The sequence below is a fragment of the Zeugodacus cucurbitae genome, chromosome 3, assembly GCF_028554725.1.
Source record: "Zeugodacus cucurbitae isolate PBARC_wt_2022May chromosome 3, idZeuCucr1.2, whole genome shotgun sequence".
NCBI lineage: Eukaryota > Metazoa > Arthropoda > Insecta > Diptera > Tephritidae > Zeugodacus > Zeugodacus cucurbitae.
The window spans coordinates 45,710,140-45,728,226 of record NC_071668.1 but is presented as its reverse complement, the minus strand read 5'-3'; the positions used below and the strand labels follow the sequence as shown (position 1 = coordinate 45,728,226).

Genomic DNA, 18,087 nt, shown 5'->3' with positions numbered 1-18,087 from the left:
ATAGTTTTTACCGCAAATTTTATTGTCAACCAAACAAATGCCAATTAGAAAAATAATAATAAATAAACTATTGATTGCATTATTTATGGGCACGATTTTTGTTACTGGGGCGCCAAGATTTTAGACAATTTTTATTTAGACCAAAATAAATACTTTTTAATAATAAAAAAAATTGATATATCGCACGTAATAGTGCGAATTTTTATACGTTATGTGCGAATTTCTCGTAAACTATGCGTGATATCAATTTTTTTTATTTATTTAAAATTTTTTATTTTGGGCTAATTAATATAAAATGGCCTCAAATCTTGGCGCACAAGTAACTACTACTTTGAACTTATTTCTCATAACTTTCCAACGAAAAAAGTGAAGTCTCCGTTTTGACGAAATGTAAACATAGTATAATTATTAGTTTTTTTATTTTAACACTATCCGTCAGAGAATGTAAACTATTTGACGTTCTCTTCTATCCTTAAATTCCCACATTCTGCACTAAATATATGCGAACATAATAATTTTGATTGGAACTTTAAATAATTTATTTCGTATTTGTTCCTGAAAATATTTGCAATATGGTTGTGAGACCTTATAATGAAGAGTTGAAATATCTCGAGAAGATAAGCGACTGCTGTTGGAGAATAAAAAAAGACTTTCAGCCCAATATGAAAGTAGAAGGCTGCTTCTATGTAAACAGCCGGTTAGAACGACTCATGCTAGAAGAACTTAAAAACTCATGTAGACCCGGAGCAGTTGGTGGTTTTTTGCCAGGAGTAAAACAAATAGCAAATGTTGCAGCTTTGCCGGGCATTGTTGGCCGATCTATTGGGCTCCCGGATATTCATTCTGGTTATGGGTAAGTGCCACTCAAGTTATTAAACTTTGTTAAGCATTTTCAACTTTATTTCAGATTTGCTATTGGCAATATGGCCGCATTTGATATGGACGATCCCACATCAATAGTAAGATCCAAAAGTAAAAATTGTTTACATACGAAAGTTTAATAATATTATTATATATAAATATGAAGGTAAGCCCAGGAGGAGTGGGATTTGATATCAACTGCGGGGTACGTTTACTTCGTACAAATCTTTTCGAAAAAGATGTTCAGCCTGTTAAAGAACAATTGGCGCAGTCTCTTTTCGATCATATACCTGTTGGAGTGGGTTCTAAAGGTATAATCCCAATGAATGCTCATGACATGGAAGAGGCTCTAGAAATGGGTATGGATTGGTCTCTTCGTGAAGGATATGTTTGGGCCGAAGACAAAGAACACTGTGAAGAATATGGCCGTATGTTGAATGCAGATCCTTCGAAAGTAAGTTTGCGTGCAAAAAAACGCGGTCTTCCACAATTGGGAACATTGGGAGCAGGTAATCACTACGCGGAAATTCAAATTGTTGATGAAATTTATGATAAATGGAGTGCCAGCAAAATGGGAATTGAAGAAAAAGGTCAAGTGTGCGTTATGATACATTCCGGCAGTCGTGGTTTTGGGCATCAAGTTGCTACTGATGCTTTGGTTCAAATGGAGAAGGCTATGAAGAGAGATCAAATTGAAACAAATGATCGGCAATTAGCATGTGCTCGCATAAACTCACAAGAAGGCCAAGATTATTTGAAAGCCATGGCAGCTGCTGCAAATTTTGCTTGGGTTAATCGAAGCTCAATGACTTTCCTCACACGGCAAGCATTCGCCAAAATGTTCAACACAACACCGGATGATCTTGATATGCATGTGATATATGATGTCTCTCATAATATTGCCAAAATAGAAAATCACATCGTCGACGGCAAAGAAAAACAATTGCTTGTGCACAGAAAGGTTTGCTTTAATAAACATAATAGCAATATTTGATATATGTATATAAAATATTATATTAACTGATAGGGATCAACACGAGCTTTCCCACCACATCATCCTCTTATACCGGTGGACTATCAACTGACAGGCCAACCAGTTTTAGTTGGCGGCACAATGGGCACATGCAGTTACGTGCTAACAGGAACCGAGAAAGGAATGCATGAAACATTTGGCTCTACATGTCATGGAGCTGTATGTATAAATTACTTACATTAGTTATTAAAGTTTTAATGATTTGAACGATATTTTTTAGGGGCGCGCTTTATCGCGCGCTAAGTCACGACGAAATTTAGATTATAAAGACGTTCTTGAAAAATTAGAAGAAATGGGTATTGCTATACGTGTGGCATCGCCCAAACTTGTGATGGAGGAAGCGCCGGAATCTTACAAAGATGTTACTGATGTTGTTGATACATGTCACATGGCAGGAATTAGCAAAAAATGTATAAAATTACGACCAATTGCTGTAATTAAAGGATAACAAAATGTGAATGTTCAAAGTTAATTTTCTCAAAATGTTGCTCAATCTGTGGGAAATACATATAACATATATATTAATAATTTATTGACATTAATAAAACCTAATCGAAAATCAGTGCGCTACGCTGTCCGCAATTTCAAGTTTCGAAATTTATGAATAAGAAAATTAATTTTTGAAATTCGTTTCTTAGGAATATAAACGAAGCTTTTACACAGAAAAGAAGTTGTCAATTTTGTTCTGGAGATGGATATGTATAGGGATGGCAACGATTAATCATTTGATTAAATTAATCGATTATTTTCATTCAATTTACGATTTAATTGCATCGAAACACCTTTTCAAATTACTCGACTATTACTCGAGTAATTGCAAAATAATCGCAAACAGTATTTTGAAATTTAATACATTTTATGTTCATCTAAGTTAGCTACAGAGATCGAAATTGCAAACGGTGTAAACATAGTTAAATTCTAATATGTCAACGTAGTTTAATATCAACAAATGAATGTCTGGTAACACTGCATTTACAGTTAAGTCAAACGCATTTTACTTTAAGTTGTTTGAAGAGCAATGGCGCCAGTTAAAAGCGAAGTGTGGACATTTTTTTAATAAAATAAGCAATAACTACGTTAAATGTCAACTTTGCTGCAAAAATTTAAAATTTTCTAATAACATATCTAACATGTTGCAGCATTTAAAATTAAAGCATGCAACTGTAGCCTGGAAATTGGTGGTGAGTTGGAGCAATCGGTATTACTTTTTAAATTTCTTCTAGTTATATATAAATATATGTGTACAAATTAGACTCTGCAATCTCGGAGTAAAGACAATGTTTCCCTATGTGATGATGACACTGACACCATTTTGTGCACTCTAGTGCACAAAAGAAAAAGGAAGGACAACGATTTTACATCTCCACAAGATGAATTGAGCTTTTATTTGAATTGTCAGGTATTAGAACTAAGTCGAAACACTATTTAGGCTTGGGAAGAAATGAAAACCGTTTACCCAAACTGTACGGACTTTCAAAAAAGTATTGTCATCTACTTGGTACCTCAGTACCAGCTGAGCGGCTTTTCTCAAAAGCGGGTGCAACTGCGACCGAAATACGCAATCGTTTGACAACAATACGTTTATGGAAATTGCTTTTTCTTCAAACTTGGTTGAACAGACTTCTAAATTTGCTTGACTTCAATGAATATATATTCCTTCATGCTAAGACAAATGAAGTTTTAATACGATTTTTTAATTTTATTTCCGTTTTTCTTTTTGTGTATATACGAACACAATTTGAATGTCTGAAATAAGAATATAGTCTCCTATATTTTATTGGTTTTATTTTAACGCAAAGTTGCAAACATTTTACATTAATTGCAATTAATTGCAATTATTTTTTTATATCTTGCAATTAATCATTTGATTATTTAATCGATTAAAAAAATTTTTTTGCCATCCCTAGATATGTATCAGATAATATAAATCAAAATACTCAGGAAGGCGATGCGAGTTGAAAACATAGCTCGCGAATGCGAATGCGAACGTTTCGCAACCAACGCTCCGAATTTCGAACTCGGATTCGAAGACGCACAGAAGTTGAAAATTTTCAACTTTCATGCGCTAACACAGCAACCTTCACATTCTTAAGAATAGCAACCAACATTATGTTACTTACAATCTTGTATGTTTTTAAGCTCGTATTGTTTAAGCTCGTTTTCTTCGATACATTATAAGTATTTTGTGAAATATAATATTTATTAATTTATTAATAATATATTTATCAAATATATAAAGTAATTTTTAAAAATTTAACAAGGCAGGCAGTTTAAATTTTCCTTCCTTTGCTTAATTCGAGGTTTTCTATATACACTGCTTATAAAAATCAATAAAAATTTAAAATCGCCGTCCATATTATTTAGGTCGTTTTCAAACTCACAAATAAAAAGTGTTTATGTGTATTACCTTGTACACAGCTGTCAACGCATTCAAAAGCGCATTTATGGTGTTGCTCGATATATACGCAGTCAAGCTCATTTTTTCGCTTTCGCATTCGCATTTGCTATGTAGTTTCAGCTTAAAAATGAAACTGTACATTTGTTACTTAGCACCATAGAAGGGTTGGTATTGCATATAGGCTAAGTAAAAAAATTAGGCTTTCTTTTTATATATCTCGCAACCCACTGAAGCTATAAAAACCGCACTGAATATACAAATTTCCCTTCAGTATCCCACCGTACACCGTGAATCTGGATAAAATTATATAATAACCACGCACTCCCGCATATAACGTTTTGTAGAAAACTTAAAATGCGTTAACTCATTATCGAAAAATATGAGAAGTACATAATTTTTAAGTTATAGTACAGTTATTTCAACATATTTTAATAAACCTTTCGAAAAATCTATAACTAAAAGTACATAATTATACCAAAACGTATAAATAAATAAAAAGAGTGTAGTCATTAGATTGTGGATTTAATATTACTTTCCTTTCTTAAATAATTCAATTTTTAAAAATATGTATAATAAATTTAATTAACACATCAATCACAGCTAATAAATTTGGATTACCCACATCCAAACAACAAAAATAATTCCCTATTTCCTTCTGTAGTTCTATTTGTGTTCGTTCCGTACGATATTTAAACAACTCTGTACTTAAATATGCTAGAAAGTGTGGCTAAAGCAAAATGTCAGTTTTTTTCTCAATGGCATATTCTTTTGCTGCTATAAATTTCTTGCGTGATAAGAAGTGAAAAAAAAAAAATAAAAAATTGCAAACTTAGTGAAGTTAGTGCATTAAACAATGATAATTATAGAAAAACTATAATTACCGTCATATGTAGAATAACAAAAGTGGTTGTAATATAAAATTGTTTAGTGAACAAGTTAGATATGCAAGAAAGAAACGGCATTTCAGAAATCCAAAGTTCCGTTCATCGCTTTAAGGTGAGAAAATTTATCTAGGAACTTATCCCTTTTTAAATAAGGTCGATATCTTAGGGGTATGCTGCAGAATACAAAAATTCCAAAGAATTGCAACCAGAAAATTATAGTTCAAAAAATTTACAACAAATTGCGCCTTTGTTTCGGGAAAGGAAATCCCAGGATAGTATAAACATTTGTGTTATAAGTGGTGATGGAGACATAAAGCATTTTGAAATAAGTGATACAGATAGTGAATTGGCTGGATTTGGATCACAACAAAACTCAAGTAAAGACTGTTCCAAAAAACAAGACGAGTTAAAGAAAAGTTTGCCAAATATTTCGGTGAAAAAGGGAACAATTGAGCTGAGGTGTTTGAACATGACGGAATGCGGTTATCAACAAAGAGAACAATCTTCGCTGAAATCCATTTATGGTAGTGAATCGATTGAATTAGATACTGGACTAAATCCTGCTGCCGTTAAACATAGCAATATAATGAATGTAAAAAAATTGGGTAAATATATACTTGATACAAACATTTTTCTTATTAAAAGTTAATTACTAAAGTTTAAAAATGGCGTGAAGAGCTGTGTTTGTATAATTCAATTATAGTCCAATACTATTCCTCCGGCCAGGGAATACACGTTATTTAATTATAAATATGTATATATTACCACCGGCTTACTCTTTCCAATATATCAAAGATATTTGGCTTTAATGCTTTTGCTGTTTGCCAGACTTTGACTGGATGCTGAATCCATGATACTAGAGTTTTGTGCCTGTGCACCAAACAATTTTCTTCCAAAGCTGACGCTGACGAAAGTAAAATAACTAGTAAATAAACTACACACAGCACTGATAATGAAAGGGGTTTGAAAACAATGCATTTTGTACAACAACAAATTAGTTTATTTTAAAAACCAAATAGTGGAATAGATTAATTCGAAGTTAATTTTTGATATGATGATCTTTTCTTACTTGCCTTATTTTCTCCACATACAATTTTTATATTAAATTTAATAGGCAAAAATTAGACACACATTTTTACATAAAAGTGTGTTTACCCCAATTGTATGTAAATTTGTAAATACAATATTGGGCATTCATATCCATAAAAATATTTACACATCGGACGGGTTTTTACAAGTTTCACACAAATAGCTTTCGCTAACAAAATCCTATGTTGTTGTAAACCTTGAGCTATTCCTGAGCGAATGAAGTCGGTTTGGCTAGGATAGCTAGAAATTTGGCGGATATAAGCAAATGAACTGAAGACTGGCAGTAGTCAAAAGTATTTACACACATTTTATTTTGCGTCAAAAGTATTTACACACCACTTGAACTCTATTATCCTGTTTAATGAAATAATTTTTTAATTTTAACGTTTAGTCTAAGTTACTATTCTAAGGCGATAAATTCATAATTGGTTACACCGCCTTTGGCATCAATAACAGCCTGCTTTATGGTCCGAATTGATTCAACACAATTGTGCGCTAAGTTAACTGTTAATTTAGACCAAATGTCCGTAATTTCGAGGTTTTTGGTTATTATATCAATTGTCCACTGATATTTAACAAATGTCCAAATATTTTCAATAAATTTCAGGTCGAGGCTCTACGGAGGTCAACTTGATTTGCTTCGCTTAAAAGTTTTGTTGGTAACGATCCTATATGAAATCCTTTAAGGCAAAGGAGAGGCATATAGATTTTTCGGAATCGAATAGGTTTCGGAAATCTTGACCACTTTATGCACAACGCAGTCATTTCCGTTAACTTTTTTTAATGTCCTAAGCAGTGGAGCAACATTAACCGTTCATGCAATATGCTGATTCGATGGTGCTGCAATATTAAGAGGACTAATTGTGGGATTTTATATGACAGTTCCTACTATTCTTCTACATTATCTTTGAGTTATCACAGATGACAGATGTCAGATGTCCAGTTCTCTTTAAAGTATCCTTGCAATTGTTCGTCTCCTTCTTTTTAATAACATAAACAGTATTCCTTTAAATTCTATAAATTTTTACTAACTCCGAAGCCTTAAACTTAGTAACAGTCTCCGATCTAGTTATAATCGATAATTCCTTTGTTTTCTGCATGTTATTTACCATTTTTTTTATATTTTAAGGCTGCGTTAGTTTGTTATGAATGCAATAGAATCCAATTACTGCTATTGCTCAAACCAAATGCAAGGATAAAAGCTAAATCGCCATGTGTAAATACTTTTGACTACTGCGAGTCTTCAGTTCATTTGCTTATTTCTCCGCCATTTTTCCAGCTATTCTTGCCAAACCGACTTCATTCGCTCGGGAGTGGATCAAGGTTTACAACATTTTGTTAGCATTTTGTTACCCTGCTACAACAACTTTTTCTGTCAAACTTGTAAAAAAACGTTCGATGTGTAAATAATTTTGACTACCTCTGTATATATTTTATTCTGATCTCTTTCCCTTGGACATCATAGTCCACAAATTTTTAATACAGTATACTCTCGAAAAGTAAATCGATTGGTATTTTGGATAATTTACTTTTTCGAATAATTTACTTTTCCAAATATATACATAAATTATCTGTTTTTATAATATTAAATGCATTTTTAAACTTAAAAAATGCATTCATTTATTTGCTTCAATAAAACATATGGATTTACATGAAAATCATATTTACATTTACATACATACATATGTATTTACTATGAAGAGAAAAAATCTTGAATATTCTTTTGTTTTTTTTTCTTTTGCAATATATTTTCTGACCATTTTTGTACGACAATTCAAAAAGTCTGACACCTGATTTGCATCGTTTTCATTTTTAAACCAGTGGATCAAGTAGGAGAGTTTATTTACTAAAAAGACGGGATAAACAAGAGAGTAAGTGTTTTTGCAACATCGTAAAAAACTCTGCTTGCTTCGTTTCGAATTTTTTATCACACTCTCTGAAAAGTAAATTAAAAAATTTACTTTTTCGAGGTGCATGTGTAATCTTAAAGGTGATTAACTTTTCCGCGATTATTTACTTTCTGAGAATTTACTCTTCGAGAGTATACTGTACTGTGGATAGGATAATACCAACTATATTAATTTTGCTAATTTTTGAGAGTTTTTATCTATTTAAATACAACGTGTTCTATATATGTAGTTATCACAGTCCAAAAATTTTATTTTTAACTATGATTAACCTATTAAAAAACCACAAAACACAAGCCAGCTTATGCTCACACAAATTTTAACTTTATAAAATATTATCCATTTATCACGTAATCGAAATAAAGTTTTGTTACTATAATTCCAATGTTAATTGAACATTTTATATTTCTTTTAGATGAAATTGCACAAAACCCTGTGGATCAAATTGTTGAAATCTGCTCAAAATCGACTACTAGTTCAGAGGCGAATAGGAGGCAGCAAATTAATTCCAAGTATCAGTTGCGTTTACGTTTAAATCAACAAACTGTGAATAATAACAGCAATAAAAACAAATATTCTACTGAAACCACCAGCGATTTTCCCGTTAGTTCTCCTTCAAATCCACGAAATCGGAGTGCTCTTCAAAAGAACACATTGTCCGGGGACATTTTTGAACGTAATCTTGCTTTATTGACAACGCAAAAGCCCCAAATGTCTTTGGATGAAAAGATTAACGCTTGGAAATGTGATATAGATTTCAGTGAGGTGGAAGATGTGGATAGTTTCGATGCTCTTTTCAGAGAACATGAGGAATTGCAACAAAGAGTAATAGAAGGCCAGAAAAATATGAATGGGGCATTCAACAGCGAACATTATGATTTTAAAGTATTTCGAAATGAAATTCTTCCTAGGATGAATTCTGCAACTACTTTCAAAGAAAAACCAGATAAAACGAAATCTTCTGGTGTTGTGACATCATCGGCACAACGTCGTATACGAGCAGCTCTGGAATTTGATTCTAAAAAACGTCAACAACAAAATTTGTTAAGAGGAAGAAATGCCACACCCACATTTACATCGTCTTCTGAAAATGATTTACTTTTCAGCCTCTCTTCCCAACAAAAATCCAACATCGTACCATCAAAACTACGACCTAGAAGTTCTGAACATTGTAATCAAGTTCTGAATGGAAAGTCTTCATGTAATATTTTAGAAACTAATGAAGCCATGCGTCGCCCTTCACAAATAATAATTGGCGGATATCCATCGATGGTAACGCGTCGATCTCGGCCATCTGCTGATGAGAAATCGGTTTTTAAGTTACACCGCCTGAATAGAGAAATTGATAAACTCAGTGGAAAGAGTGAAACAAATTCTCGTGGTCTTATTCAAATGCGTTTGGATTTTGCAATACAAAATAAAAGTCAACAACTGTACGAGCGAAGAAGTCAATTGTTTAAAACGCCTACATTGCCACAAAAATGTCTGCCGCTGCCCACCAACACCAACACCCAGTTATTGACGCCAAATCCAACTGCCTTAAACGTATCTTTGTTAATGTCAAAGGATACAAATAGCTTTAATCATAATAACACAGAGAAAAACATAGATTGTCCACTTCACCAAACCTATGACAGTGATTTACAAACACAAGTAATGGCCCCTTCGCCACATGAAGCGGATCGGTCCTACTCTACACTTTCCCCCGCTTCGAAAACACTTCTATCCGCCAGCACATGCCATCAACAACAAGAGTTTTGCAATTACTTGGGATTGACCGGCATGTCTACGGCCAATGCAGTAGCAAATGCTGTGGCTGAATTGGCCAAGTGTAATTTAACAAGACGCTCTTTGCGTGTACGCCGCTTGAAGCAACAGGAGAAAAATGAAAATAACCAAAAAATCATAAATCCAAAAGACATTGCATTGGGCGATGAGTATATACAAATAACAGTGGGCGAAAGATTAAATGCAGGCCAAGTGGTTGACAAAAAGGAATCAATTGCAAATCTCACCGAGATCGCAGCAAATTTATGGTAAGTGTAGTGTGGTTGTTGCTATAACAAAATACATATTTAGTGGTCTTATTTCGTTAAAAAACTAATTCAACAAAATAAATTAATTAATAACCTTTTCTCAATATTAAATAGCATGATCAATAAGACATGGAGACTAACTTAACTGTACAATACACTAAGCCAACAAACTGGATGCATTTTAACTAAACGCAAAAACTAGTTTCCAACTTGTTTTTATATCTACAGATGAATATTAGAAATATGACATATAAAATAATACGCAATTCCATGAGGAACAATCGTAACTTATTTCCTTTATTATTGGTGTTCTCGGTATAGATAAAATTACCATAATACTTTATTGAAACAAAATATGAACCAGCATTGGTAGACACACTGACGTGCTTATGTTTTATAAACAATTTGTGCTATGTGATTTCATGCTGTGAAAATGTGATAATAAACAAGAATTACTATTTCCCTCATAAAAGTAAGTCAATGACCCAAACAAATAAACGTATTTATAATAAATAAAGTTGAGTAGAATCCTGATAATCCGGATCAAATCCAGGGTCTCAATTATCGCAGTTCAGCCACTCAATAAATAATAAAAATATAATTAGTATTAAAAGAGAAGATACAAACGCTAACTAACATAAGTATTGCTATTAATGCAAAAACATCAAAATATTCTAAGGAGTTCACTAAATAGATAAATTAGATTAGATCATGGAAATATCTAACTTTTTACATAAAAGTTAAATAATACACTTAAAATTGTACATTTTTACACAAATATAAATACCGCTTTTGAAAACGAATTACCCTAAAATTTGTCTTTGAAAGACACTGAAAGTATTGTCCCTAAAAAAAAAGCTGAAATAATTTCTAATTTTAAAATAAATATTTTTAAGTAATTATTTGATTAAAATTTATACAGTTTCAAAAAAACTGTTTTGTTAATTTTACCCCATGGCACCGCTGATTCGAATATTGGTTTTGCTTATATTCGAAAAGCAGAAAATTCAATCAGATTCTGTAACACCACTGAAAATCAGAATTTGTTTGCCATTCTGACATTCAGCAAATCTGTCTTGGATTTTACAACACTCCTGATTTACTTTATTTCTATTTTCAGTGATAAGGAGTCTCATCCTCCGGCGAATCAGAAAAGCTCTTATAACATAGCAGAAGAGAAGGTACATGAAGTGCAAATCGATTGCAATGAATACTGCGAAGCTCATAAGGAATCCATAGAAGTGGATACCGTGCCCAAACGCAAAACGCTACTACGCCATTTAAAACAACAGAATGCGACAAATTCAAATGGCACATCAACATGTCCGCGGTCGTCGGTTAGTGACGTTCTTTATGACTATGAGATGAACAGCAATCCCCCCACAGCAAATGAATCACAAAGAAACAACAGTATACTAGACACTGAGTACAGACCGTCACCAACGCCAAACAGTGTAAGCTCATCCTTTAAGCATACCTTGAATTCAAATACCGTAGAACATCAAAATTGTATTAAAAGGCAGTTACATCATAAGTTCAAAAAGTATTTAGAAGCCTCGCGGAAAAGGAAGCCTAGTATTTATATTGTAGATACTTTACATAACCCCGAACCGCGGCAGTGTTTCCAACAGGAAAACAATCGTATGGTGGACGTGGGAGTAGAAACTTCTTCTGCTGAAAAAAATTTGGTAAATACTCAACTTTCGAATCACACAAAAAGTGTAAGCATTGAAAAAAGCGTTAATAATATCGAAACAAATGTTATTAAATTAACGGAGACTCAGAAACCAGAATCGTTATTACTTTCAAAGCAAAAGAAAAAGGACCGCTTACGAAAGTTATTGGCCGTCGCCACACCTTGGCATAAAATAAAAAATCATCGCCAGCTTCGAAGCCGTAAAATTTTGTTGGTAAAAAGAATAAAAACAGCAGCAAACAAAACTCCAAAGGCAGCAAAACCAAGTGTCAGTACTGAAAAACCTGAGCATTGCAGTGTAACTTCAAAATTCAGGAACGATATATCTGAAACAAAGAGTCTCAAATTGAGAAAAGTAAAAAATCAAAATTACAAAAAAAACTACAAACGACTTCATAAAGGTAAATTAACACACAGAGGCACACCAAATACTGCGCTTTCGTCTCCTATACAAAAGGACCAAACTACATCAACAGGACGACGACGACGGAAATCAAAGTCGCTTGCTATGCTTTCAACAGTAGACTTGGCTACTAGCAGAATGGATAGCACAAATATAAATCCCCAAATATGCAGCCTTGATAATGAAACAGTTGTTGTTTCATCAACAACCAACAGTTATGACGAGGCGACGTTACTTAAATTAAATAAAATCGATAGTCCTAATCAAATATCTCACGAGCTTAAATCGGTTCAAAATGATACTACCTATGCTATTAAAACCAAAGATAGTAGTACCCAATGTGTAGTGCCCTTAGGTATTCATTTTCTTAGTGCACCCAGCCAGCAATTAAAAAATCCTGTGAAAACTGTAAATGGTCCAATCGATTATATATACTATGAAATGGATGTGCTTATTGTGGTTCAAGAAAGGACCGTAAGCTTTTGGAAGTCTTTTAAACTCATTAACGTCTTAGCTGGATCACAGAATTGCGAAAAATATTCCCATCGATTAAGTAATGGAGACATGTATCAACCACCGTATTTTTCACCTGCGAAAGATGCCTCCCCTCAATGGCTGCCTCTAGGGGAGTGTCGTCGCATTTATACCGGTGAGTTTTTTATTATTAATTATTCTAGATAGAAATTAACAACAAATGAATGTAAAGAATATTTACAAGATTCTCCCTCATCCTCTTCCAAGCAGCTTCTGCAGCTAGCGTCCGGTTACATTTTTATTTTGTCCGCATGAATCCCCATGGGGCAGTGACCAGTTAGAACTCCTATGACTAGGGAACTTACTGAGAGCGAAGTGTTTTTTGACCTCTTGCGATTTACTTTCCAGCGCTTGCTTAGTTTAGATGAAACCTATTCATCCAGACGCAAATTACAAGATTATATTCCACTATAAGTGAGACCGTCGTGTCTAGCCTAGCAAGCTCAACAGCATAGCCAATGGCCAGGCATTCAAACTAGTCTGATTGCGAAGTAATCCGATGCAACTGATAATGAGGACTGGCATTCCTTCACAAGCCTGGAGCGCAAAGAGAACTCAAGGCTTGTATCGCCACTCTACTATCAGAGTGGATCGTCACCTCTCCGAAGAAAGCTGCGCTTCGCATCATTAAATTTGCTGCAAACTTTATGGCAGCCACTTACGCTACAAACACGCTACAATTGTCAGGAAGCCTGAAGTTCCCAACAATAAATTTCTCTTTCAACCTTCCCCGTCTTCCCCTAACTTCGACCCATCCTGGAAGAAGCTCACCGCGCCTATCCTCCAGCGACTCCTACCCATCCAAACCTCTCTTGAAGGTATAAGAGCGGGGAAAAGCCACCCAGGTCTATGCTTGGCGACATGGTGTGGATCCAACAGCCTTGGATTGAAGCTTCTCCCATCGATGGCAGAGGTACTTCCGGTCTTTTCTATCTCCTAGTAAAAAGAACTAGCTCTAGCTTTACAGAAAGCCCAACTCATTACGATACTAAGATATCTTTGAGTCATTTCATATCCGGTTTCCCGAAATTTACATTCAACCAAGTCGTCTGCATATGCGATCGCCCGGCATCCGAATTTCTCACTCTTTCCCAGAAGGTGGTCTACGACCATGATCAAGAGGACAGGTGAGAAAACTTCTCCCTGGGGGCAACCCTGTTTACATCCCGGCGCACCCGTGTGGTATATTCAGGGCACTGACTACCGATTCCGGCAATACGTCAACTGACCTGCCTTTACAGTAAGCGTGTTGCGCATTAGATTGTGAGTTTTCAGCCTCTCCAGCATTTTCAATAGAAAAGAGGAAAGACTGATAGGTCTAGTTATTGGTCGCGACATGTGAGCTCTTTCCAGCCTTGGGTACGAAAGTCACTCTGACCTGCCTCCAAGTCTCGCCTTGGATACCAACCAGCTAAAAGACAGACTCAGAGGCCGGTGTAGCTGCTGGCATGATACCATCCGGTATCCTTAGCCGTCCTTATCCCGGACGAATCCCATCCAGTACAACGTTCAATCGTTAGCTGGCCTTTTTCTAGGGCCTTTGTTGAGATGTCTTTTGCTGCATGCTCTAATTTAAAAGAGCTACAGTGTAGCTCCAAATGTGGAAATAAAACATTTATAACGAAGTACTTAGAAAGGCCACAAAACTCACCCTTTAAGTGTTCCGTCATGACGAATAGGAATTGTGGTTTAAATAAACATTTCAATAAGTTTTTACACCCTTATACGCACTCTCCCATATGTATGCACTTTTCCGTTTCTTGCGTGGGTTCATTTTAAAGAAGTAAAATTAATAAAATTCGAACATGAAATTATATTTCATTTGCAATGAGCTTGATTACGATCTCTAGTCTTTGGTTTCCGTTGTCTTTCTCTCTGATTATGAAGGCGTTGGGAACGCTCAGAGCTCGAGCTTGCGAGCTTGTATATTTCTAATATTTTGTTCTGTGTTTTAGATACCCTCTACTCGGGGTGAATGCAGCTTTCCAATGGTGAAAGAATTTTGAAATCAGCACAGTAGTTTTTGAGTTTATTCATTACAAACATACATACAAATCTTTCCTATTTAGAATAGTAGTGTCGATAGTCGTTTTAGACATTACAATTAAGTGAACAAAAGTATTATACTCTGTGCGACATGTTGCGCGAGTGTAATAAAATACATCTACACTATATATAACCACAAATTTTCTATCTATATTCGTAATCAGACACAAATTTGACAGTTACGGCAAAAGGTTTTAGTGCCACAGATGTGACAGCGATACTCCTTTGTATAATTTTTTTATCGCCTTATCGCTGAAATATCATTACACTCAAATATGGGGTTTTCGTTTATAATTTACATATCGGATGCCCGTTAATGTTTCATTAAAGTGTAAACATTTTCTATGTCCGTGGGTTTTTGACAATTGATATGAAGGTTATATCAGTCGCTGTTTCGATTACTGTTTTTGGAATCGTTCATTGAAATTAAAGAGCGCTTGGATATGGTGAGTACAATCACCATACAGCCACCTTCGTTAGTATATCATGCTAATATATCGGGCAGGCCGTCACAAATTGAAATAGGATACGAACGATACGTTGAGAAATTAATCGTAATTTTTGCAAAATTTGTTTTAGTAGACTAAATTATTATCGGACCACCCACGTAGTGTAGTGCAGTAAATAACAACTGGTCACTTTGTATTATAAAATATCTCTCTACTTTTTATATAATATATACTCAATACATATGTACACACACGGTTATGATACATGCTAAGGTTACTTTGTTCTTATTATTCATATAGATATGGAGATTTCGACATCATATGCAAATCGAATTTGCATACACAACTCTATACCCATTTACGTTGAAATGCGTTGCAGAGAGATACCGCATGAGAGACGTGATTGCAATCTCCTCTCAATGTACATTAATATATATTTTTTCAATGATGAAGATATGGTGGCTAAAATGCACTCAATTCAACTCGATGCCGTACAGGGGTAAGAAATTGGTTATATACATACGTGCAGTATTTGAAGTTTCTAATTTCAACTATTTTCATTTTATTTCAGTTTGCCAGCTGATGTCGTGTATACCACAATAACGGATTCACGTTACTTTGTAATGGCTTGGCCACAACAAAATATATTGGGCAAACCACGTTCGGGTCTCTGCAAATATTCATTAACACCAAATCTAGATACATTGGCGAGCATACGTGATTTCAAGCATATTAGACATTGTGTGCGTTATCTAGAATGTTCCACGGGTATGGTTTTTTTTATTTTTATTCCCCTACCACGAACTTTATTTTAATGTTTTGATACACATAGATGATAAACTACTCGGCTTCGGTGATACACAACTAACCATATGGGATCATCGTAGTGGGGATGTGCTAATGAACTATGACTTTAATATGAAATTGGGTCATAACTTAGGTTCTATATATTATCCGAGTTTGGAAATCGGTCAAAACAGTGTGCTATTGTTATTTCAATATAAAAAATGTAACAACGAGAAGGAATATGATGCAACCGAAATTATACTTATGGCTTGCAGTGTCTCGCACTCAACACCGTCACATCGCGTACTGAGACGCCTAAAAACGCCTAACATAGCTTTTGACACATTAGAAAATGCAATAAACACCGGCGATTATATTGTAATAACTGCGAAAAATGACGAAGAGATTTGGATAAATAGTTCTGATGCCACTACGATAACCAGAGTACCCCCTCAATATACCAGACGTTTCTATGCGAGGGGAAGATCGCAAATTATTGAATTGACATCCAAAAGCCTTACAGTAGACTCGTTTTCAAGTCATGTAATAAAATTGGCAGCGAATCCAGCTGTTATAGAAGCAAAGTGTAATAACGAAGAGTAAAGTGGTGATATACATATGTAAAGTTTCGGAAACCTTTTTTAAGTTGCAGTAAGCTGAATATTTTGATTTGTTTTTATAGTTAACCCTTAGCCTTAAAAGCTATTAAAATTCGTTTCTAGTGATTCAAAAGAAGTCATATCTTTCCGGAACCCCTTAAATTTTTTTAGAATAGCATGAATTCCGTATACAAGTCATGTATATAGTTCACACAAGTTAAGCATATGTGCGTATTGCATCTTTGCAGCAAAGCTGTTTTTATAAGTGAATTAAATGTTACAGAAAATCATAAAATGTGGAAAAATTTGCGCAATTAATTAAAATGTTTTAGTATTTAATACAATATTTTTTACTAATTATCAAAAGTTTCTTAACAAAGTAAAGATACTTAAAAATGCTGAGGTCCTTCCCTCTTATATTTTGGTTCAAACCTTTTTCTTACCTATGTACATAAATTTAGCAATTATATTTTATTTATTAATATATTCAATGAATTTATAATACTTGTAACATTTAATCATTCTCGAAATGTCAAGATGTAGAAATTTGGTTATTGATTGACGGAAACTAAATAAAATTATGAACTTAAATTCGAAATTTGAATTCATTTCTGAAGTAAAAATTAAGTTTCCTCATTATTAATTTAAACTCATTATTTCATGGGTGTACATACAAACATATCTGTGAAAATATACTAAAGCGCAGCTTAGTGCACAGGCTTATTGTGATGTTTCGATTACGGTAAAATAAAGAAAATATTGAATTATTTACTATGTGCAGAATTTGTACTAGTTAATCGCTAAAACTTATTGTCTTTCCCATATAAGAATTCCAATCATTCGACAAATGGCTTAAAGGGATTAGGTGGATTTCAGAGCCTGAAGTTTGTTTTTAAATATTTGCAATTATATATTTCATATAAATAATTTAGCATATCAAAGATATATATTTAAATAGTATTTGGTGAAATTTTTATTTAAAAATTCCGAAAAATCAGTCGTTGGCACCTCATCTCCCATATTGTGTAAAAAAACTCTTGCTGTAGACATCATACATCTCGATTGTTCTTCTTGACTGGCGTAGACACCGCTTACGCGGTTATAGCCGAGTCCACAACAGCGCGCCACGTATCCCTCCTTCTGGCAGTTTGGCGCCAATTGGTTATACCAAGCGAAGCCAGGTCCCTCTCATTGGAAGAGCTTTCAACCTATACGGACGTGTTTTTGATGCGCTCCGTGATAATTATCTAAAGCAAAAAGAAAATACACAATATACAAAACAATTTATAAAGTGCATTAAGCTAAGCTTTAGCCAATAACGCCGAAAGTGTCAAGCAAAACAAAAAAAAAACACAAAAATAAAAGT

At 34.2% G+C, this 18,087-nt stretch overlaps 2 protein-coding genes and 1 long non-coding RNA gene across 3 annotated transcripts; 2 read left to right on the top strand and 1 right to left on the bottom strand.

The window, feature by feature from the left end:
* Positions 1–432: 432 nt before the first annotated feature.
* Positions 433–2,482, top strand: LOC105219425 (RNA-splicing ligase RtcB homolog). The gene is made up of 5 exons (XM_011195548.3): positions 433–853; positions 908–959; positions 1,028–1,822; positions 1,889–2,053; positions 2,115–2,482. The coding sequence occupies exons 1-5, from the start codon at positions 573–575 to the stop codon at positions 2,340–2,342; spliced, it is 1,521 nt and encodes a 506-aa protein (XP_011193850.2). The 5' UTR covers positions 433–572; the 3' UTR covers positions 2,343–2,482.
* Positions 1,809–2,584, bottom strand: LOC114804910 (uncharacterized). The gene is made up of 3 exons (XR_003753028.2): positions 2,443–2,584; positions 2,073–2,325; positions 1,809–1,996 (listed from the first exon to the last, which is right to left on the bottom strand). It is a non-coding gene; the product is annotated as an uncharacterized LOC114804910 (long non-coding RNA).
* A 2,435-nt stretch (positions 2,585–5,019) lies between these two features.
* On the top strand, positions 5,020–17,527 carry Fam196a_1 (uncharacterized). Its single transcript, XM_011195547.3, has 7 exons — positions 5,020–5,288; positions 5,343–5,781; positions 8,588–10,208; positions 11,329–12,956; positions 15,637–15,835; positions 15,908–16,104; positions 16,169–17,527. The coding sequence occupies exons 1-7, from the start codon at positions 5,235–5,237 to the stop codon at positions 16,723–16,725; spliced, it is 4,695 nt and encodes a 1,564-aa protein (XP_011193849.1). The 5' UTR covers positions 5,020–5,234; the 3' UTR covers positions 16,726–17,527.
* The last annotated feature ends 560 nt before the right edge of the window (positions 17,528–18,087 follow it).